This window comes from Piliocolobus tephrosceles, chromosome 2 (assembly GCF_002776525.5).
Source record: "Piliocolobus tephrosceles isolate RC106 chromosome 2, ASM277652v3, whole genome shotgun sequence".
NCBI lineage: Eukaryota > Metazoa > Chordata > Mammalia > Primates > Cercopithecidae > Piliocolobus > Piliocolobus tephrosceles.
The window spans coordinates 44015499-44040472 of NC_045435.1; the positions used below are offsets into that span (position 1 = coordinate 44015499).

Consider the following 24974-nt stretch of genomic DNA (forward strand, 5'->3'; position numbering starts at 1 on the left):
CCAGCCCAACACTCTTCTCAGGTCAAGGGCTCCCAGGAGTTCAGTTTGCGGATGGCCAATTCACCAACCAAGGGGACCTGTTGGTCCAAGGTAAGTCTTCAGTAATCTCTTGACCAAAGCTCCAAGGAACAAAACACCCACGGATCAAATTTCAAGTCAGAAAACAAACTATTCCCTAATAGTGAAGAGGTCTTTTTTAGGATAAGGATGAAACCAAACTAGAAGACCATCACAAGAAACAGTGGTATCTTGTTTCTTTTAATCACATATTTCCTACAAATGCCGTAAAGTGATAACATCCTTTCCTACATTTTACTAGTCAAGGCATAAGTATCCATCTGCATGAGAAGCAGACAACAGTACCAGCTCAAAGCTAAAACACTGTGGCTTTTGCTAAGCAGGGGGAAAGAAAGAGCTTTGTCGGGCTTTCTGAAATCCTGTAATGGGCTCATAGAACACTCCTGCCCTCCTGCCATTAACACCCAGAGAATCCCAGGCGTGAGCCCACTGCTGGAGTGAAGCCATGGATGAAGCTGGCTAGCTCATGGCCAGAGGCTTGGCTGGGATAAGAAACAATACACATGAAATCATCTGTGACTAGAGCATTTGAATGGGAACAAAGGAGTCCCTCGTAGCTCATGTCGATGTTAATTGCTCAACATTACAGATAGAAAAGGACCGTCTGCCTCAAGAAAGGCAGCAAGACTCTGACAATTCATTCTCAGACCTCCATGCACATACAAAAGGGCTAGTGTGCCAGGTCACCCAGGGATCAAGGCAGTACCTGGGGCCGTGCATTAGCCACATCCAAGTCATGCAAGGTCACATCTTGGATGATTTCTTTCTTTTTGTGCACATCCCCTTTTGGCAAGGGGACATACTCTTCAGCTTCAAGGTCGAATTCTGTGGCATAGGTATCACACCTGCCCTGCCTCTGCAAAAAGAGAGAAAAATGAGTGCCTGGTGAGTTTTCACTGCCAAGTCCCCAAATGGCACAGGGCTAAGTGAGATAAAGGTCTCAGTTCCCACTGCGGGCCTGACAGCCTACTTGACAAACTCCAAATATGCCCCACTCCCCTGCTGCCAAGAGAAGGGAGTTATCTGCTCATCGCTGGGCTCCAAAAACTGGGTTGAAAAACACCTGATACTTTCTCCCAAAATCCTTTTTCCCTTCTTTCTTTTAACTGTATGCAATTCCTGATAAAGGGCAAATCCAGTAGATTAACTGGAGGCGGAGGAGCTGCTCAGACTCTTTTGTAGATGGGTGATTTATTGTTGATATGAAGTATTATGCCCATCCATTAAACAGTGAGGAACACTGTACAGGACCCTGAAAATCAGATAGAAAAGAATGCCAACGAATGCAGCATTCCTTCTCACGTGCATATATCTTGGGAAGAAAATACCAAAGAGATAAAAGGAAGATTAAATACACTGCACATTTCAATTTGAAAATGACTAAAGTTGTTTTGGTTTCTCACCCTGTCCTCCCCCTCTAAACAGGTTTTAGTATTTTTTCGAACAGACTGCCTGTTTTAATCCTGAGAAGGTTAAAGAATGAAGATAAAAGGAAGGCAAACTTTATTATACATAAAGGGCCACTAGTTGACCTTCCATCAGCCTCATAACAGACACCAGCCCCTCCCCACACACCCCACACCCTCTGAAGAAAACAACTCCTTTGTCACGTAGGTATTCTCATGGCAAACAAATCAGGGACAATGCTGTGTCCCAAGGAAGGCATTACCTTCACAGCCCCACTGTTGGCTTCTATGTAAATCACATCTCCAGCCTCTACTCGCTCTTTCTGCAAACTTTCAAAAATGCTGGGGTCCAGCTAAAAAAAAAAAAAAAAAAAAAATGTAAATCAGAAGTGTAATACATATTCCATTTCCTTCAGACACCATGTAAGGTACCTTTTCGTAAGGGATCTGAGGTAGCTAGCAAGTGCATGGAGAAAGCCTGTTCTGCATGTGCATGTATACTAGGCCCTGCAGGAATGTGAATGCATGAGTACCACACAAGAGATTGGCTAGGGGACTAAGCACATCAGGGAGAGAATAGGGGGGCCAGCATACCTGCATCCCTGTGTAACAAGCATGAGAGGGACACATGGGACACCTACTCTTCTCTTTCCCTTGATTCCAAAGGCTGTAAACTGGCAGCAGCGTTTTTATAAGGATGGTCCTGGCTGCCCTGAGATGGGTGGGCCCAGCCCCCACTGTCCACAGGACCACAGGCTCTATCACCCCTCTTGAGATCATCATCCCTGCTTCACTCCTTCATTTGCCTCACCTCAGGTGGGGTGGAACTTTCTGCAACTGAAGTACCTGCCAGCACCTGCTTACCAATCTCAAGGCTGGCATCTTGCAGGGCCTCTGATTTTGGATAAGGTTCTCAGTTCTAAGTTTCCTCATCTATTGCACCCCAGTGCAATCACAGATGTATATAGTAATTCAAAGAAAACCATAAATGAGAATCTTTCCTAAGCCTTTTGATTCACGTCCCAGTGTTTGTGCCATTGGGTCTGCCTGCTTGTATCTCCAGGAAAGGAAATAAGCAGATTAACATTCTAGGACAGCTGCCTTTGTAAGGATTCTGTAGTTGAACATAAGTTTCTCAAGGTCTTCATGGAGAGCTATGTGATATAATGTAGCTATGGTGGAAAAAAACTTGGGCTTTGCCCCAAACAAAATTAAAAAGTAACAACCCAGGGCTTGGTGAAAGAAGCCAGATACAAAAAAAGATGTACAGTCTATGTTCCATTTATATGAAATGTCCAAAAGAAGGCAACCAAAAGTAGATTAGTAGTTGCCGAGGTCTATAATTGGAATGGGGAATGACTGTAAATGAGCAGAAGGATTCTTCTTGGGGCGATGAAAATGTTCTGAAATTAAGATTGTGGTGATTGTACAACTGTGAAAATACATTAAAATTCCTGGAATTGTATACTTAAAATGGATGAGTTTTATTTAAAATGCTATCTCAATAAAGCTTTTAAAAAACTACCACCACAGCAGCAAACCCAGGGCTCTGCCTCTCCTTGGCTGGGTGGGGACAACAGCTCCTGGCAGAACTGCTGTGAGCCTGCGCGCCTAAGGACAAAAGTGGGTGAGGCCCTCAGGTAAGGCCTGGCACGAAGGGGTTAGGAGTACTAACGGCATTCTCATTGCGAGGACTCAGAAGATTCCCTCAGACTTGAATATCCACCAAGGATTTAAGCACCTTCTATCCAAATATCTTATACATATTCTAAAAGTACCTAAAAGTATTCATTTTGGAAGAAAAATTTCATCTTCTCCTCTACATTATTTTTGTAAAGAAACTGTACAAAGCAGCGTTACAAATAGCTGAAATTTAAACTGTATGCCTTATTTTATCTGTCCTACATTGGAGAATATACTTCTTTTTTGCCTCAAGCATTTTTATACCGGTTAATTTCCCAAATGAATTGACTGAAGATGTAATTACTGGAAAGGTGGCAGATGCTACTGAGAAATCTAATTAATTTAGAATGGAAGTGACAAGGGGTAGGTATAAAAGAGATATTTGCAGAGGCAAGCTCCTGAGATTGAAACCCTGTTAGGAAAAAGAAAAATGGTCCTTTGAAGAAGTGACATTTTTATGATCTTCATAAAGCAGTGACCAAGAAACAACCTTAGAGAATCAAAGAACCATAAAATCGTAGAACAGAATAAAGATGGAGAAATTATATGGTCAATTTCCTGCAGTTTATAGATGAGAAAACTGAGTCCCAGAGAGCTCAACCGACTTCCAAAGGTCACACAGCAAGCTGGTGGGCAGACGGCACAACAGTTAGGGCTCAGAGGGTCAGCTCTGCCACCTGACTGGCTGGATGATCCCAGGATAACCATGTAACCTCTTTATGAGCCTTCATCTGTAACATGAGGGAAATTATACACACACACACACACAAATATATATACATATAAAGTTATGAATGACAATAGATGAAACGTTTGTTGAAGCACTTAGTCCAAGGCCTGGCACATACAATAAATGAGAGTTACAATGATAATATTTATTAATAATAATAAGGCAAAGCCTAAAATCCGGACTGTTCCATTTCTCCAAGTGAAGGCTCTCACGATAACATTAACAGCTATCATTCATTAGGTAACTAGGTGCCACACCCAAAGCCATAACCCTGAAAGACAGGCAATTATTATTCCCATTCAACAGATAAAAGAAACTACTATTCAGAGATTAATGCTACACAGTTTTAAGTAACAAAGTCAGGGATTCCTTTAGGACTTAGACTCCAAAACTCATGCTCTTCCCCTAGAAAGTCTACTGCCTCCATCCTAAAGACTTACAGGACAGGTGGCTGAGGAGTGTCTTCGAGGGCTATCCAATGTCACCATTCTGGCCTCTCCACAAAGCCCTGTGCTGAGCAGAACCAGCCACTGAAGCGACCACAGGTTCCTGACACAAGCAACTGCAGTCAGGATTCTGCATGTGGCCCCTAGGAAGTCCATCCATCATCTTTATACAACTCTTATTTGATTACTCAGTGCTGTTTCTTTCTATGAGCATGGGCATTGATAACTGGAAAAATTAAAGCCCAGGTTCAGACCCAGCCCAGGGTATTTGACGCATGGTCATAGTATGGGACGTGGAATGGCAGAGGCAGTTTCTTGACTTAACCACACAGCTCACGTTTTAACATGAAGAGTTTCCTAGGAGTAAGTAAGTAAGAAAAGAACTATCTTCCTTGAGTTCTCCCATGTGCAAGCCCTGTGCTAGGTACTGCTTTATACACACAATATCCTCAACCAGTTCTGTGAGAAATCAACACTTGCAGTGCACAGGTCAGGACACCGGATGCAGAGAGGTTACAGCACCTGCCCAAAGCCACAGTGCTGGTAGAGTCAAGAGAAGAGGCCACAAACATGTACTCACTTTCAACTGTTTGGTTCCTTTGGCTGTTTTGAGTCCTATGATCACATGGCTAATGGTTTTGCCATATCCTCCCATGGGATTCTCTGTCTCACACGGAGTTAGCTCTGTGACTTCACCTTCATAAACTTCCTTGGTCTCCTTTATTCGCAGCCCTGGAAGAGGTGGCAGAGGGGTCATGGTGAGAAGCAGAATCTTTTCTCTCACACTGAGAACCCAAAACTTCCATGTCACCAGAACTGACAAATCAACTTCAATAATGTACATACCAGCGTGTCAAGATGGGTAAAAAGGCAATACAAACATATCAATGTAAATCAGAGGTACTATTAGAAATGCAACTTTTTTTTTTTTTTTTGAGACGGAGTCTTGCTCTGTCGCCCAGGCTGGAGTGCAATGGCGCAATCTCGACTCATTGCAACCTCCGCCTCCCGGGTTCACTCCATTCTCCTGCCTCAGCCTCCCAAGTAGCTGGGACTACAGGCGCCCGCCACAATGCCCGCCTAATTTTTTGTATTTTTGGTGGAGACGAGGTTTCCCCATGTTAGCCAGGATGGTCTCGATCTCCTGACCTTGTGATCCGCCCACCTCGGCCTCCCAAAGTGCTGGGATTACAGGCGTGAGCCACTGCGCCTAGAAATGCAACTTTTTAAGGGAACTTCCTGGGTTCAAATCCAGAACTAGATAGACAAGTTATAATTCTCAAAATTGTCTGCTCCATTTCCAAGGGGGTGAAATTTACCTTTAGCCTTTAATCCAGTCTCTGAACCCACACCATTCTATTCCACCAGAACAGTGGCTATCAAAACTCCTGGAGCCTTGTTTCCTGAATTTTTGACTCTCAAAGGAAATCTTAAAACCAATGGAATAACTCACTACACACCCTCTGACACTGTATCAAGCCTGAGCAGGGCATAAGAAAATAATTAGGTATCTATGTCAACAGTGGGTAACGCTCGACCCTACCAGGTGTTATGGGCCTCTGGCTCTCACTGCGTACTCCAAGAAGAAATACCCAGCTGTCATGCATTATTTGCAATGTGTTGCTCTACAATTTTCTTTTTCTTTTTTTTGAAATAGAATCTCGGTCTGTCACCCAGGCTGGAGTGCAATGGTGCGATCTTGGCTCACTGCAAGCTCCGCCTCCCGGGTTCAAGTAATTCTCCTGCCTCAGCCTCCCAAGTAGCGGGGATTACAGGCATGCACCACCACATCTGGCTAATTTTTGGGTTTTTTTCTATACTTTTAGTAGAGACAGGGTTTCATCATGTTGGCCAGACTGGTCTTGAATTCCTGACCTCAGGTGATCCACCCATCTCAGCCTCCCAAAGTGCTGGGATTACAGGTGTGAGCTACCATGCCCAGTTGCTCTACAATTTTCTAAGTCCATAACACATTAGAATATTGCAAATAAAGGTAAATTTCTCTCCAAATTCTAAACATCATCCACATTAGCTCTTTAATAAACGTTTGTTCATTATCCAAGAATTGTTGTTAAATTAATTTTTAGAACATGATCTCTATGTTCATTACATGCTTTTGCATATAATAGCTCTGCTTCCTGAACCACTCTTTTGAGCTTAGGCAACTCTTCCTTGCAGACTCAGTTTAAAACTTATCCCCTCCCCCTTCACACATCCTTCTTCCTCATCCTCCAAATTGTCCCCATGGTGACCTGTGTTTCCACTGGCACAGCACCAGCACATGGCAATGCCGTAACTTGCAGACTTTGCCTATCCCTCTGCAGACTGCCCACACCCGAGCTGAGGGCCTAGCACATTGGCAGGTAGAGTAAATGGATGAATGAATGAAGTCACTAAGAGTGAAGGGGTTGTCATTAGGCAGACCACCTATTAATAATACCCAAGAAACGAACCTGCGGATACATTTACATGTTCTATATGGTAATGGCCTGAGAACTCTAAGGAGTCAGTCAGGTAATGTTATAGCCTGTATCACCCTCAACCTCAGCACTATAAGTCAGGCATAACTGAACTATACTGTTAGAAATCAAGACTACCATTAACTTGGGTAAGGAAGGATGGCAACCAGCAGTGGACATGAAGGGTAGTTTGGAGTTCTGGCAACATTCCCTTTTTTTATTAGCTGCTGGTTTCATGGGTTTTTACTTTACAATAATCCACCAAGTTATGCATTTATGTTCTGCACATTTTTCTGTACATATGCACAAAATTACCAAGTCTACTTTAAAAAAAATTTTAGGTAAATAATACCAGTGAGACCCAGTGAAGTAAGACCACTGATGGCCTAAGTTTAGGAAATACTACTCTAAACCTCTGCTGGAGCCTATGGTCATGGTTCTCAACCTTTAGGTCCACCTGAGGGGCCCCTATAATGAATCATGCCCTGGTTGTAGCCAGACCACTTGCTTCCAAATCCCAGGGGATGGGCCCCTGCCATCACTATTAGTTTAAAATCCTGCCCTTGATTCCAAAGTACAGACACAGTTGAGATCCAGTTATCTAAAGAATAAATGAAAAACTATTCAACTCACAAATGTGGAGACATAAACTAGTTCTGACGGCAGGGTGGCATGATAAGGACTTGGTGTTCTCACCATTAAGCTACCTCTGTTCTGATATGGAAATATTCCAACAGCACTAAGAAACACTACCTATGGTGTCAGGTACACTCAGTAACTTCTCACTTTTAAACGTGGTCATTATCTTATCATTGGGTCGTTTGCCTTCTTTACCCCAGAAACCCAGTCAGGACAAAGACTCTCAGATATTAAAGTTAAGGAAAAGTTTTACTCTACCTTCATTCCATCAATAGCCTATAAATGGAAGTTTTGGAATAGCCCCAAAAGAGAGGACTCATTTCATTTGTGCTTTACCAAATTCTTATTTCCTGAACATCAATCTTAGACAAAAATTCTCCATATAACATGAATATATCAGAACATTGTGGTAAACTTGGAAAATCCTGCACTTTAAAAGTGAACTTTGATTTTTTTAAAATCAAACTTTTATATCCCACAGTGATAAATTCCTTCAAATGGAATGCTTACTTATATTTACTGTTAGATGAATGTGGCACAAAATTCCTCAAGGAGGGGAAGAAAGACATTCCCGTCTCTCACTAGCCCCCACATTTGTTTAGAAGTTGCTCTGTGCTGACAAGCAGGCGGGGGACGTGGGTGACGGACAATGAAACCTGCTGTTAGCCAGGAAAGGGGCTGAGCTGGCGCTGTCTCTGGCAACGACAACACAAATGACACAGGTTTCATCTGCTGGCTCAGGTTTCTAAATCCCTGACAGGGACCTTCATCACATCAAGGAAATAGCACAGACTCCCTGCTTTTTATTTCTGGTCGGCTTATTGCTTCCTCCCCACCCCCTCTCCCAACTTCAGAGAATTCAAAGGCAGAGGAAGATGGGCAGGGTTCCTTTTTAAAGACAGTCAATGGCCTGCCTTTTTATTCTCTGGTAGGATCAAGAAATTTATTTTCACCTTGCTGCCATCAAAAGAATGATAGTGTCCCTTCCCCTCAAAAATGGCAAATTACAAAACAGATGCCAAGGAACTTATCTCTATTTTTCTGAATTTTAAAGCATTTGTTACCTTTAAGCAATGGAAACACATACATACACCCATGTGAAGCCAGTTTTCACAGATTTTATCAATATCAGAAAAACATTTTTTAAGTAAATAGAAAGAACATTTTTAAAAAACACTCAAGAGGCCAGGCATGGTGGTTCACGCCTGTAATCCCAGCACTTTGGGAGGCCAAGGTAGGTGGATCATGTCAGCCCAGGAAACACAGATTGCAGTGAGCCAAGATCGTGCCACGCACTCCAGCCTGGGTGATAGAGTGACACCTTGTCTCAATTTAAAAAAAAAGTACTCAGATATTTGAACTAGTTGTAACATCTCACTGTTCATCTCGTCTTTATTATGAGTTAAATAAAACCATGGGCACATGTTTAAAAAAAAAAATACTCAGAAGATTTTAAACCTTAAAGGAGTCCTGCGAATCATTTCCACTGCTATTCCAAATACAATGTAAAAATCCACAAAGTACACTGCATGTAATTACATGGGTTGAACCTTACAGATACAGACGCTGAGCTAGAGAAGCAAGACACAAGGAACACATAAAGTATGATTTAGATAAAGTTTTAAAAGGGCAAAATTAAGCCCCATGGTTTAGAGATACACACATGTGTGTACAAGGTTATGGTGATCACATAAACCATTCCCACACAATTATGGCACATTGTGAGTCCCACCTGGGAGAGGAAGGGGTTGTGACCAGGGAGGGACACACGTCTGAGGTGCTGGCCGTGCTCTGTTCTTTCAGTGGTGACTGTATAAGCCTTTACTTCATAATTAATGTTTTACATACTTCTCCATACGTCTATAATATCTCCATTTAAAACAGGCACTGGGATGGGTGTAGTGACTCATTCCTGTAACCTCAGCACTCTGCGGGGCCAAGGCGAAAGGATTACTTGAGGCCAGGAGTTCGAGACCACCTGGGCAACACAGTGAGACTCCATCGCTACAAAAACAATTTTTTTTTTTTTTGAGAGGAATCTTACTCTGCAGTCCAAGCTGGAGTGCAGTTGTGCAATATCACCTCACTACAACCACCGCTTCCCGGGCTCAAGAGGTTTTTGTGTGTCAGTCTTCCGTTTTTTCTTTGACACAGGGTCTCTGTTGCCTGCTGAAGTGCAGTGGTGTAATTTCAGCTCACTGCAGCCTTGACTTTCCAGGCTCAGGTGATCCCCCCACCTCAGCCTTCCCAGTAGCTGGGACTACAGGCACACGTCACCATACCCAGCTAATTTTTGTATTTTTTGTAGAGACGGGGTTTCACCATATTCCCCAGGCTGGTCTCTAACGCCTGGGCTCAAGCAATCCGCCTGCCTTTGCCTCCCAAAGTGCTGAGATTACAGGAACCACCATGAGCCACCATGCCTGGCCTCTCTACATAAATTTTTTTTTTTTTTTTTAAGACAGAGCCTCTCTGCTGCCCAGGCTGGAGTGCAATGGCACAATCCTCCACCTCCTGGGTTCAAGCAATTCTCCTGCCTTAGCCTCCCAAGTAGCTAGGATTACAGGCGTATGCCACCATGTCCTGCTAATTTTTTGTATTTTTAGTAGAGACAGGGTTTCACCATGTTGGCCGGCCTGGTCTCGAACTCCTGACCTCAGGTGATCACCGGCCTCGGCCTCCCAAAGTGCTGGGATTACAGGCATGAGCCACCGCACTGGGCCTACATAAAAATTTTAAAAAATTAGCTGGGCGTGGTGATGTACACCTGCAGTCCTAGCTGCTTAGGAGGCTGGGGCAGGAGGATCTCTTGAGCTCAAGGAGTTGAGGCTGCAGGGAGCTATGGTTACACCACTGCACTTTAGCCTGGACAACAGAGTAAGATCCTGTCTCTAAAAAAATTTTAAAAAGAGAAAAATGTTTTAAAAATAGATAAGTAAAATAGGCACCAAACCCAGGCATGACAGTGTACACCTATAGCCCCAGCTACTTGGGAGGCTGAGGTGGAACAATCACTTGAGCCCAGGAGTTCAAGGCCAGCCTGGGCAACAGAGTGAGACCATGGCATGGCACTAAAACAAAATAAAATAATTAAAATAAGCACCAAAAAATCCAATATTTCATGGTAAAAATAATATATTACCAGGCAGAAATACTTTGCAGTTTTAAAAATATTCAAATCAATGCACTGAAGAAGTGTTAAAATTATAAAATAAAAATAAATCTATTCTAAGTAACACAAAACTTAGCCTCTGGACACAGTTCATAATCTCTCTGGTTTAGAAAAACAGTCACAAACTTCAATGCTTATGGGGACCTGGTCAGAAGGACTTGCTCAGCTCCACCTGCTGTGGGAATGAAAGCTGCTTCAAGGAGGCAGAAATGAGCACTCTATGACACTTCCCTATTGCTAAATATTGACACCTAGTTCCAAATTTAGAATAAATACTTCATAAACCAAACATATACCTACAGCCCAGGCATATTTTTTAGCTAAAGACTTCTGTTTTCAGCTGGGCATGGTGGCTCATGCCTGTAATCCCAGCACTCTGGGAGGCCAAGGCAGGCGAATCATGAGGTCAGGAAATCAAGACCATCCTGGCCAACACAGTGAAACCCCACCTCTACTAAAAATACAAAAAGTAGCTGAGTGTGATGGCATGTGCCTGTAATTCCAGCTATTTGGGAGGCTGAGACACGAGAATCGCTTGAACCCCGGAGGTGGAGGTTGCAGTGAGCTGAGATCATGCCACTGCACTCCAGCCTGGCAACAGACTCTCTAAAAAAAAAAGACCTCTGTTTTCTAACTGCTTCAAAGTCTACCCACTTTTCTCACTCACTCAGAACTTTCCTGAGCACCCACTATGTGCCAGGAACTGTGTTTACAAAGACAAACACTGACCACTATATCCCCAGAAGACACTGAGTAAACACCCAACCTGCTCCCTCCCATTCTTCCCCATCTCCAAAAATGGCCAAACCTGGGAATTTTCCTCGACTTCTCTCTTTCTTTTAGCCCCACATCTAACCCTTTAGGAAATTCTGTCAGCTCTACCATGCAAACATACCCAGAATCCAACCACTTTGCACTTCCACTGCCACCACCCTGGTCCGAGCCACTACTTTGTCCTGCTCAGACTCCCCTCTGTCCTCACCCTCCTTATTATCCACTCCCACTCTCACCCTAGCCGGAGGGGTCTGGTAAAAGCAAAACCAGAGCACAGGGATACCAGCACTCTCTAACTGCTTCTCCTTTTATTCAGTATAAAATCCAAAGCCTTAACCATGGCCTACAGCCCTACCTGATCTTACTCCGAAACTAAACTTCATCAGTCTTTAAGTTTCATCATTTCCTCAAAGTTTTCTGGTAAATTTCCTTCTTAAGAATACTTACTTTGGTTTGATAATGAAAGGGCCTGGAAACTGGTACAGGCACTCTGACCAGTGTTCATAACCCGCGACTCAGCAGGCAAAGCCTAGAAACATACTCACACATGTGCACAAAGACACATAAAAGGATGTTCCTAGTAGCCTTGTGTTTAAAAGTAAAAGCTGAAAATAAATCTAAATGTTCAAAAAACAGAAATGGCTAATAACTGGACTTTTATGCAACAGTTAAAAGAAATAAGCTATTTCTATAAGCAGATCTGAGGGAAACCAGGAATTGCCCAGTGCTGTACCAGCAGAAATGGGGCCAAAAGACTACCCCAGAAGTCCCAGCTAGCAAAAGGCAAAAATTAAAGACAGAAGCCATTTTCTTGTCACAGAAAATCTTCAGAGCAACGGCTCTAGAAATGAGACAGATGTCGGATCAAACCAGTTCTGCCACTTACTAACTGGGTCACTAGCAAGTTACTCTCACAACTTTCTGAGACTGTTTCTTCAAATGCGAAATATAGATTGATAATCTCCCCTCAGGGGAGGGAAGGCCTGGCTCATCACTGGCACTTACTATGATAGCCGTAGGCCCTAAGAGTTTGGCGCCATAAGCCTCTAAGATCTGCCAGTCCCCACACAGTCTCCTCACTTTATGACAGGCCACAACTCTTCTGGCTCGCCATCCAGGACCAGGGGCATTCGGGCCACATGGCACACAAAGATTCTGGCTTGAGTCCAAAACCTTTTAAGTGGATAGTCATCTCTAATGGCAAAATAAGGCTTCCAGGAAAATACGACTCATTAAAAAAACACACTTTTAGACACATCTACTTATTGCATAAAGCCCAGGCTCACAGCTAGGGTCCATAGTTGCTCCAATTGCTAAGGCACTTCAATTAGAAAAGCTGGGGTTTTGTTTCATTTGAAAAATAAGGCACTAAGTGCCAAAAGAAAAATAGCAGTGCCACGAATACCAGACATAAAGGCATCTTCACCGCAAAGAGGCTTCGGTGCACAGGCTTCAGGAAGTGAGACCAACTCCTCCCACAAATGTGACACTACTTACCAATGGCCCTGCGGAAGTTCTCCATCAGCACCTCTGTCTTCTTGATCTCAGTTGAGTAAACTTCACTCCCCACCATTGGGCAGAAGGGGACCTTACTACCCAGCTCCTGAGCAATAGCCAGAGCCAGAGCTGTCTACAGAAGAAAGCAACGGAAACATAGTTCACAGTCCTGAAAACATAAACAATTCACAAGCACATGCTACAGAACCATGAGGAACTAGGAACAGCTGAACATCTAGTCCTACCATTTAGCATGTTTCACATAATAAATGTTTGATGACTTTTGTGGACAGTCAATTTAAATCATAAATGGCACCTCTAATCTTCCCCATAATTACAAGCTATCAATCACTCAGACTTACCTAGCACAGGCCCAACTCCAAATGCCTCACATGATCCTCACAACCAGCCTATGAGATAGATACTAGTATTCTCCCCATTTTACACATGAGAAACAGAGAGACATTAAATAACACAATGTAAGTACCATAATCTAGAAAATGGCAGCGCAGATTTAATCTCTGGCAGCAGGACTCCAAAGATCATGTTATAATTAGAAGAGTCTACTCTGCAGTATCCACAGGGATACCAAAATCCATGGATATTCAAGTCCTGGTATAAAATGGCAGGGTATTTCCATATAACCTATGCACATCCTCCTGTTACTTTAAATCATCTCTAGATTACATACAATACCTAATAAAATATAAATGCTATGTAAATAATTATATTGTATTTTTAAGTATGCATTATTTTTATTATTGTATTTTTATCTTTTATTGCTTTTTTCCTGAGTATTTTTGATTTGTGGTTGGCAGAATCTACACACATGGAACCCACAGATAGGAATGGCGAACTTTATAGTCATCCAAAATTGTTCCCCCAATATCAATACGTGGCTCTGACCTAATTGCTCAGAATATACCACTGGATCTTTGAGATACCTGCTTTCTCTTTTTACAAATGCAGGAAAACACCAATCTACAACCCATCAGAAATAATGAAGGAAAGAATGAACTGATTGTTCATTTTATGTTACGTAGCCCACAAAGAGTGAAGAAGGATATCTCAAGTAGGATTTTGAAGCTATGAGTTGGTCTTAACAAGTTACAATTAAACACGTCCTGTGGTAAACTACAAATTGGTTTTTGGTAAGATAATTACAGTTGGCAAATGCTAAAGAGAACCAGACTTCACAGGTATATAGTCAAATGTCAAGTATGGCAAGCAAATGCTTTAAAGTTGGTACAGAACTGGGCAAGGCCATGGACTTTGAATGCCATTTTCACCTTTCCTCATCTCTGAAACAGGAGCACAAGTAAGGCCAGTTCCCTGGGTATATGGGCTAACAAAGAAAACAAGCTTGTTACTGAAGAACAAAGTGAAACTCTGAGACGGTGTCTTAAAATTAACAGTCAAGGTTCCTCTCAGATTTTCTTTTCTATGCCCTGTTGGTGATAGTTTTGAGGTAGTAAGCTCTGGGGGAGAATCAGTATATAGCATAGTATAAAATGCACTAGCTAGGAAAAGAAAGATTTAGTGCTGGTTCTGCCACTAATTTTCAGTGTGACCTTGGGCAGTTGGCAAATCTCAGGTGCCCGATTTCCTCATCTGTCAAATGAAAGTACTAAAGTGCCATGCTAGATCACAAGTGGCAAACTCATTGCTCACAGCCTGGTTCTGTTTGGCCTGCAGTCTCACGGTGACCTTCGGCAAGGCCAAGCACCAGGGGCTCATGGCAGCCATGCCACAGTGCACCCAGCCACTTCCCTCATCCCCGCTGCCTGCCTCATTAGGCATCCGCACTTGTGAGCCCAAGGCTGACACCTTAAAAACTGGTATTCTTCTAAGAGCAAAGGAAAAAAATCTCTGGAACGTGAAAGGGCACAATGAGAGGAGGGAGCAGCACTCTAACAGCAGACTCCCTGTGGGGCCACAGGCTGGACAGGACCACCATCTAACTAAACTCCACCCCCTTCCCAGTCACTCCTCTTTCTCTTCCTTGTATCTCTGCCAGCCCCAATTCCCTACCCTCAGTTTTCAACTTCAAAGACAGTGACCACATCCAATTAAATGGCACTCTCCCTCCCTTTACCTAATACAGAAGAGATGAACATACTTCCATTAAAATATGATAAATACTTGGTTTAAAAAAAAGCTTCACAGCATGTTGCCACACCGACGCTGACCCCGCTCTGCATGTCAGCCCGCCCGCGCCCACCATGGCCACAGTTCAGCAGCTGGAAGGAAGATGGCGCCTAGTGGATAGCAAAGGCTTTGATGAATACATGAAGGAGCTAGGAGTGGGAATAGCTTTGCAAAAAATGGGCGCAATGGCCAAGCCAGACTGTATCATCACTTGTGATGGCAAAAACCTCACCATAAAAACTGAGAGCACTTTGAAAACAACACAGTTTTCTTGTACCCTGGGAGAGAAATTTAAAGAAACCACAGCTGATGGCAGAAAAACTCAGACTGTCTGCAACTTTACAGATGGTGCATTGGTTCAGCATCAGGAGTGGGATGGGAAGGAAAGCACAATAACAAGAAAATTGAAAGATGGGAAATTAGTGGTGGACTGTGTCATGAACAATGTCACCTGTACTCGGACCTATGAAAAAGTAGAATAAAAATTCCATCATCACTTTGGACAGGAATTAACTAAGAGAATGACCAAGCTCAGTTCAATGAGCAAATCTCCATGCTGTTTCTTTTTTTTTTTTCATTACTGTGTTCAAGTATCTTTATCACAAACATTTTACATATAGCTATTTCAAAGTGTGTTGGATTAATTAGGATCATCCCTTGGTTAATAAAGAAATGTGTTTGTGCAAAAAAAAAAAAAAAAAAAAAAAGCTTCACATGTGTCTCATTTCCTTCATTTAAAGGCTTCCAGAGGTAAAGTATATGACATGGCTACTATTCCTACACCTACTACAGAGTGCTGCGCAGACCTCATCGAATCTCCCCAACTAGCCTATAACCTTGATCATCTAGTCTGTACTTCATAGATTAAGAAACAAAACTCAAAAGTTACCAACACACCCAAGGTCAAACCGCAAGCAGCAGCACTAGGATGCAAACCCCAGTCTCCAAAGCCATTATTTTTTTGTACTCACCCCACGTGAGTGACAAGTGGCACAAAAAAAAAGAGGTTGTTTCCAAAAGAAGGTTAAAGAAATCTCTATTTTTCAATCTCATCTGAATGTCTCCTTTTTCTAAAACCCAAACCCATTATTAACAGTGTGAGGTCCTCAAGAGTGGAAATGCATATGAACCATGTATTTGCATCTCTAAAACAAGCAGTATTCCTGCCTGTCACCCAGTTAAGTTGGCTAAACTTTGGGACCCTGCAGCAAACCATTAAGCAGAAGTCACCAAATTCCTTCATACACATTGGAAGGGAGTGGACAAACTTATAAGGTAATACCACACCGAGCACTTCTCATATTTCCTGAGAGGAAAGCGATACAATATCACCAAAACAAATGAAAGACATATGCTTCTAGCAATATGGCACACTGGGTCCACTGAAAACCTCTCCTCTTACAAAACACGTGTGTCTCGTTTCCTCCATTTAAAGGCTTCCAGAGAGAAAGCATATGACATGCTACTATTCCTACACCTACTACAGAGTGCTGCATAGACCTGTTCATAGAATTGAATAAATAATAACATTCAGAGCAGTAAACCACATGCCTTGAAAGTTTGGAGACTGTGAATACGGGAAAGCTCAGCAAGATATAGCACTTAGATAGAAACCCCTGAATAAAACTAGGACCAGGTGCGGTGGCTCACGCCTGCAACCCCAGCACTTTGGGAGGCCAAGGCAGGCAAATTGCTTGAGCCCAGGAGTTTAACACCAGTCTGGGCAACATGGTGATACCCCATCTCTACAAAAATAACAAAAATTAGCCAAGGCATGGTGGTGTGCACCTGTAGTCCCAGCTACTCAGGAGGCTGAGGTGGGAGGATCACCCCAACCCAAGAGGTAAAGACTGCAGTGAGCTGAGATCACCGCACTCCAGGCTGGGTAACAGACCACGGCACTCCAGCCTGGGCAACAGACCACTGCGCTCCAGCCTGGGTGACAGAGTGAAACTGTCTCAAAAAATAAACAAACAAACAAACGAAACCTTACAATTAAAAAAACAAACATAAAAAGAGGACTCTTGAAGGGCCACACGTAAGTAGAAAAGGTGGGCCATAACAAAATACGCCTGGGGGCCAGGCACGGTGGCTCACGCCTGTAATCCCAGCACTTTGGGAGGCCTAGGCAGGTGGATCACCTAAGGTCAGGAGTTCGAGACCAGCCTGACCAAAATGATGAAACCCCATCTCTACTAAAAATACAAAAATTAGCCAGGAACCTGTAATCCCAGCTACCCAGGAGGCTGAGGCAGGAGAATCGTTTGAACTCGGGAGGCAGAGGTTGTAGTGAGCCAAAATCACGCCACTGTACTCCAGCCTGGGCAAGAGAGCGAGACTTCATCTCAAAAAAAAAAAAAAGAAAGAAAGAAAGAATAAAAAGACATTATAACAATTCATGCAGTGTGTAACCTTTGATTGCATTTTGATATTCTGGTGTTTTTCAAAAAGCCGAAAACTGAAACAACTTGGAAAGATGTTTTCTAATTTCTATCATCTATATTTTCTTTTCATTAAAACAATTTAACTTCGTTGCCTTTGAAAGCACGTTTGTTAACTGCTCATGGAATCGTATGATGAGCTGCCAGGCTCCTTCATCTCTGTGATTTCTCTACCACAGTTGATATGGTTACCTACTCCTTTCTTTAAAGGTTCTCCTTCCTTGGTTCCTGAGACACTATTCTCTGCCTGGCTCTGCTCCTCATTTTTAAAAAATTAATTAATTTAATATTTAATTGATAAAAACTGGGAGAATATAATAGCATTAGCAAGGTGGGTCTGATGATGGCATCCTGGTCATGTAGGAAGACATCCTTACAACTTACTTTCAAGTGGTTCAGAAATAAACTAGAGAAAAAGTAAATGTCACAAAATATTTATAACTGGCTATCTAGGTATAGGGTATAAAGAGGCTCATCACACTATTCTTTCAACTTTTTTGTAGGTTCCAAACTTTTCAAAATGAAAAGGAAAAAAATACTCAATAGACTGGATTAATCAGTCACTTAATCATAGCTTAAGAGATAATTAGACCAAAACAAAGATCTAAAAGAAATTACCCATAATTTGGCAGAGTCAAAAAGGTAACAAATATGAGAGGCTAAAAGACAAAGAGGCCAAAACAAGAAGCTCTAGTCCAGGGTTTCTCAGCTTGGGTCCATGACGTTTGTGGCCAGATAATTCCTTATTACGGAAACTGCTCTGTGCGCTGTAAGATGTTTAGTAGCATCCCTGGCCTCCACCCACTAGATGCCAGTAGCACTCCCAACCAAGTTGTGCAAAAATGTCTGCAGACATTGTCAAAGGCCCCTGGGAAGGCAAAATTGCCCCAGGTTGAAAACCACTGCAATCTTAACCTCATCTCACTGGAGTTTCAGAAGGAGAGAACGAGAATGGGGAAAGGCAATGGCTGAAGAGATTAACGCTGACATTTTTTTTTTTTTAAGATGGAGTCTTGCTCTATCACCCAGACTAGAGTGCAATGGAGCGATCTTGGCTCCCTGCAACCTCTGCCTCCTGGGTTCAAGCGATTCTCCTAAGGCTGACAATTTTCCAGAATTGAGCAGAGACATAATACTCAGATTCAGGAAGCACAATTAGCATTAAGCAGGATAAACAAAAATTAATCCACTCTGACATATCATAGTGAAACACCAAAACCGTCTCAAAAACATGCAGAAAGAAGAGTCAAAACCCTCAAAATTAGACTTCTCAAAAACAAGAGAAGCCAAAGGAACAAATAACATTGAGAGAGAAGTACTGTGAAATAGCAGAGAAGAAAATATTTGTCAACTGAATTATACAGCTAACATAACTCTTTTTCAAAACAAGGGCAACATAATGAATGCAAACCTGAAAGACTTTCCACCAATAAACTTCTAGAAGGAATTTCTAAATTATTTACTTTAGGAAGAATAAAAATGGAGGGAAAGAGAAGGTCTAAGATATAAGGAATTGCAAGCAAATAAATGGTAAATGCACTGGACAAGCTAATGTTGCCTGGAGAGAGGTAACTGAAGCTCACATCTGTATGGCGCTTTACAGTTTAAAAAAACTGTTCACAATTTGCTTTTACATAGGAAGAGAAAAAACTGTTCACAAATACAACACTTCTTCCCCTTGTAAGACACCAATATAAGATACATGATCAATAATCATTCCAAAATTATATGCAAGTCATTATCTTATAACCAATCAGTCTAATAACTGCTTGAAATAGGTAGAGTATGCTTTTGCTCAGAAAAGTTAAGGGACCTGCCTCAGGTCTCACAGAGAGTCAATATCAGAGCTGGAATTTAAATCCCATTTCTTTTCACACACAACCCCAAGCTCCCACTTGCTCACATCAAGCGGCCCTTCTGAAGAATAAGTAAGCTCAGATTGGGAACTCTGGTGAGTTTCAAGTATCTGGCCAGTCCCCTCACAAATCCCAAGAAGTCACATGGTGTCCTCTGCCTGAAAGGCCCTTATCTTCCCTGTAAAGCCAAATCCTCTCCCAGCTCTGAAGGGAAAATGTCAAGTCTCAACCCTTCCAGCTGTACCAGCCCGCAGTGCTGCCTCCTGCTCAAATTCCAGCTGCATTTAATATTAGTCAATACCTCAAAGCTGAGCACTCATACTGAGTCCTCTTGTGCTGTCATGATTTCCTTTCTTTCTGCCCTGGAGAGACTATAAGCCCCTTGAAGATAAAAATCATGTCTCTAATTCCTGTTTTTCTTTTTTTCATCTCTCACACAGCCACAACAGCAATGGGTAAAGCTAGCATTTGGAAGAATGCTTGTTGACTCATTTTTTTGTCCCCTCAAATAAGATGTCACTCAGAAAATCTTTATGAAGCCCTAGGCCAACAGAAATGTATTTCCAAAGCAAAGGAGACTTGAAAGAGATAAAGGACAAATTCTAGAGACAATGAGACCCCTTCAAGGACTTCATTCTCTCTTCTCTGGAGGTAGGCCAGGATAATTTGAATTTCAGAAGCAGGGATTTTAGATACACAATTGTATTACTGCACATTAGTTTTAAAAACATACATATAACCCATTTAGCTAAACAAAGACTAGTTAAGACATGAATTCAATTTGGCTTAGACACTAGGATCATTCTCTTGGGTAGATTTAAAAAATGAGAGAAAATGAGTACCTTGCCAGTTCCAGGAGGTCCTGCCAACAAGACAGCTCTTCCAGCCATTTTCTTGCTTTTGATTAATTCTACTATGACGCCACATGCCTACACGCCACAATGGAAAGAATAAATCAGTATTAAAATATTTCACAAGGGGAAAAAACTCAGTTCCTGGCCTACACAATTCACACACTCATCCAACTAACACTGAGTGCCGGTGCACTGCAGACACCGTTCTAGGTGCTGAGGGTAATGGAGGCAAAGCAGAAAAGCCTTGTACTTGTGGAGCTCATGTTTTAGGGAGGGAGACAAACATACAAACATTGCACACATGATCTTCATTACTACTATGAAGAAAAAGGGATGATGAGAGAGAATGAGTGGCTAGAAAGTGATCCTGGAATGTCTTTCTGATGACATTTAATTTGATATGTGAACCTCTGGGAGGAGCAGGAGTCAGTGTTACAGGCAAAGAAAACAGCAAATTCAGAAAATCCAAAGCAGAAACGAGCTTGGCATATCCAAGGGATAGAAAGGTTGCAGTGACCAAAGTATAGTGAAAAAGACCAGGAAGATGAGGTTGAAGAGGTAGGCAACGGCCAGAACGCTGAACAGGAACATATAGTCTGTGGTAGAGTTTGGATTTTACTCTACATAAATAATAGGGAGCCACTGAAAACGTCTTGAAGATTATGTGTCATGTTATGATTTGTTTTTAAAAGACGGTGCTGGCTATTGTGTGAAGAATGCACAGTATGAGTACAAGTAGAACACTGATTTTCGGCCCAGGGTACAGGGATAGACACCAGGGGCCCAAATACCTCTTGAAGTTGGGAACAAAACTGTGTTTATATTCATACACACATTTTTTTCAGGGAAAGGATCCATAGATTTCATCAAATTCCCAAAGTAACCTACTAAGCGGTAGGAATCAATGACATAGAGTACTAGCTGGTCATCAGTGAACACTGTAAATACTGATTGTGAAGTTAAGCCTATGGCACTATTAGATCCATTGAATATGTTTTGAATCCTCAAGATTAAATTACTTTATCATCTGTTAGTATACTTTAAATACATTATAAATCTCTGAATTTAATTAACCATTTGCAGTACACGTGTGTATATACACATACACATATTCCATAAATGGGCTATGGACCATCATATATTTTAGAATATTTGACTATAAGGGGGGAACACTGAGAAAGTTACACTAGCTGAGCAACTATATCTCAGGACGGCATAATATAAGGTTTGCTACACTGATTTAATAACTGAATACATGACTATCTAAAAGGTGCTCTTCTCTCTGGGCAGTAACCACACTGCCAGAGTCTTGTGAATACATCTTATCTCTTCTACCTCTATTCCTCATGGACTGTGAAGTACCTTGGTCTCACACTTATGGCAGCCCCTCAAAAAATATGTCAGGACTACAGGTGCCTGCCACCATGCCCAGCTAATTTCTCGTATTTTTAGTAGAGATGGGGTTTCACCGTGTTAGTCTCAATCTCCCGACCTTGTGATCCGTCTGCTACTGGGGAGGTTGAGGCAGGAGAATGGCGTGAACCCGGGAGGTGGAGCTTGCAGTGAGCCAAGATGGCGCCACTGCACTCCAGCCTGGGCGACAGAGTAAAGCTCCCTCTCAAAAAAAAAGAAAGAAAAGGAATGTGTGTAGGTACGCTATATCCATCCCATTTCCACTTCAGTTACCAAAGCACACTGCCCTTAATAGAACCTAGAAGATATTCTTCAGATGCTACTTTTTCAGGTGGAGTCTCGCTGTCACCCAGGCTGCAGTGCAATGGCGCAATCTCAGCTCACTGCAACCTCCGCTTCCCAGGTTCAAGTGATTCTCCTGCCTCAGCCTCACGAGTAGCTGGGACTACATGCACATGCCACCACACCCAGCTAATTCTTGTATTTTTAGTAGAGACAGGATTTCGTTATGATGACCAGGCTGGTCTCGAACTCCTGACCTCAGGTGATCCACTTGCCTTGGCCTCCCAAAGTGCTGGGATTACAGGTGTGAGCCACTGCGCCCGGCCCAGATGCTGTATTTCTAAACAGATAAAAAACCTAGCCAGGCACAGTGGCTCATGCCTGTAATCCCAGCACTTTCGGAGGCCGAGGCGGGTGGATCACCTGAGGTCAGGAGTTCAAGACCAGCCTGGTCAACACGGTGAAACCCTATCTCTACTAAATATACAAAAATTAGCTGAGCGTGGTGGTGGGTGCCTGTAATCACGGCTACTCATGAGACTGAGGCAGGAGAATCACTTGAATCCGGGAGGCAGAGGTGGCAGTGAGCCGAGATCGCACCATTGCACTCCAGCCTGGGCAACAACAGCAACACTTCATCTCAAAACAAAAACAAAAACAAAAACAAAAAAACCTACTATGATCTTTCCATACAACCTTGTCATATAATCCTCAGCACTGAAGCTCTTTGGGAAACTCAATGTAGAAGAGACTTTACAAACCTTGGATATGTGCTTTTATTTACAGACCAGGACCTCTTCCATCTATTCTCCCTCAGTTTCCACTCCAACTTCTCTCAGGTGAGATAAGCTTGAATTTCAAAAGAATTGGAAGGGTCTTTAAATGATTACCTAGTCTAACTCTCATTTTTCAGGTTACTGATATGACCAGAATCACACAAGAACCTGGTAGCTGAGGTGGGTCTTAAACATACAGCATCAGTTAAGAGCATGGACTCTGGGATTAAATACATAGACGAGTTAAAATACTCTCCCACTTACCAGATGAGTAACCTTGGACCTACTTATTTGACCTCTATGAACCAGAATTTCCTCACTTGAACAGAGTTCATACTAGTCAATGGCACACATGTTAAAGGGTGTAGGGGTGAAGTGTAGTGATGCCTGCAATTCACCTTGAAATGTAAAAGTGGATTGGGAGAGGGGCACATGGAAAGATATATGATAAAGCAGCATAGTATAATGTTAATCATAGAATTTAGGCACACAGGTACTTATACAAGTCTTTCAACTTTTTTTGTATGTCTGAAAACTGTCATATTAATGCGGGAAAGGGACAACTAATTCGTTGGATATGACAAGGCAATGGACACATAGCTACTTAGCACAGTGTTTGGCACATGGAAAGCACTCAACCAATGTTAGCTACTTGCAGTAATAGCTGCTTAGTAAGCCAGGGTCAAACACTTCCTTTTTGGAAAGATGATGCTCAAAATGGAAACCTGAGGCTTTTCTTTTGAGTCCTTTCTATTTAGAAAAATCAGGCTAAGAGGCAGTAGCTTAACTTTGTATTAAGTGAAGATTTTTGTACAAGCTAAGGCTCTGCAAAGGCCAAGGGGCATGGCTGTGACCTTAGAGAACAGCAGGCAGAGAGGGTGGCTATGTCATCATAGAGCACTGATTTGGGAGTCAGAAATACACGTGAGTGCAAATCCCCGCTTTACCATTACTAAAACGAGTGTCAAGTATATAGGTGAAGTGCCCTCTCCCCAACTCAATATTTTCACCTGCCAAAAAATAATAATGTATGTGAAAGTACTTGGCATCACTAGCACTTAGAAAAAGGAGATTTAATTGGAATGGTCAAAAGGGATGCTTGGAGGGATGAATAAACCAGATTGCTCTTCTCCCTAATTCCCACTTCTTTCCCTCAGCTCCCGGGTCCTGGGAACCAAAATGAGCTTTTAAAGTTTAGTCAATTCCCTACTTTAAACCGTCTCACGGCCTGCCAGTGCGTTCACAACAAAATCCAATTTCCTTACCGTGGCCAACAAAGTTCTGCAGTAACTAACTCCACCAAGATAAAATAATTACTTTTGTTTATTGATGTACACGTTTATCGTCTCTCACTACACTAAAATGTAACCTCCTATCTTATTTCCCGCTATATCCCAGTGTCGCGAATAGAGCCCAGCACGGATTAAGGGGACCGGTTTGTGTGGGTTTCCATCAGTACTTGTCCATGAGTTGAAGCAAACCGTCAACTGCCCCCAGTGGGTCGTCACTAGTTTTCCTGGGGCTGCCCCTCACCCGGCTCCAGGGTGGCGCCCCTCCCCGAGCACCTGGCCCATTTTCACTTCCCTGAGGCAACTATGGCGGGAGACCCCTGGCGCGCGCATCCCGCCCCGAGCCACCGACTTCAGCAGCTCTCTCGCCGCAGCAGCCCTGCTTGGAGCCCCCAACACCCTGGTCCGCTGGCCACACCTCTCGCGCGTTCTCCTGGCCCACGAGCCCTGAGGCCGCCTGCTTGGCCAAGCCGCTCTCGTCCAGCCCCAGCCCTTTCACGTGGCTGTGGGAAGCGATGCGCTGCGTTTTCGTGGTGCTCTTCACCTCCTCAATCTTCATTTTGCGAACGTCGGGAGCTAAAACCAGCGTGGAAAACCAGTAGATAGGACAGTGCGCCCAGCGCCCGAGTTACCATGCGGCCGTTACTAGGGCAATTTGCAAAGGCCCGCCTAGGTTGGCCTTCCATTGGTGGAAGCGGGAACGCCTCCGCTCTCCATAGGCTCACGGCTGCGCCCATCGCGGCAGCCGCTGCAGCGCCAGTCACTCACTTCCGGCTGTGTCTCTGGGTTGGCTTCCCCCGCAGCCCGCGCTTCCTGCCCAGGCTGGGGTCGGTAGCATAGTGGGACCACGCCCCGGATTTGATTTAGGGCTGGGGCGTTGCACGAGATAGTGGTCCCCGGGTACCACTCCTAATCCTTCCGTCCTATCCATTAGCACGTTTGAACGTTATACTCTTACGCGAAGCTCAAGGTATTATTTCCGTTTTGGAAATAGAAGAACTGAGGTTCAGAGCTTAAACTGAGATTGGTTA

At 43.1% G+C, this 24974-nt stretch overlaps 1 protein-coding gene and 1 pseudogene across 2 annotated transcripts in view; one reads left to right on the forward strand and one right to left on the reverse strand.

Annotated features, from left to right (window-relative positions):
- Positions 1–24658, reverse strand: part of RUVBL1 (RuvB like AAA ATPase 1) — a 42956-nt gene extending 18298 nt beyond the window's left edge. The window contains exons 1-6 of the mRNA XM_023215634.2: positions 24362–24658; positions 20172–20258; positions 12885–13017; positions 4924–5075; positions 1748–1837; positions 785–934 (exon numbers count right to left, since the gene is read on the reverse strand). Coding sequence (XP_023071402.1) covers positions 785–934; positions 1748–1837; positions 4924–5075; positions 12885–13017; positions 20172–20258; positions 24362–24502 — 753 coding nt within the window. The 5' untranslated portion in view covers positions 24503–24658. The remainder of the gene's footprint in view (positions 1–784; positions 935–1747; positions 1838–4923; positions 5076–12884; positions 13018–20171; positions 20259–24361) is intronic.
- On the forward strand, positions 15107–15567 carry LOC111544886 (annotated as a pseudogene). The gene has a single exon (XR_002732291.1). The product of XR_002732291.1 is annotated as a fatty acid-binding protein 5 pseudogene (transcript).
- Positions 24659–24974: the final 316 nt, after the last annotated feature.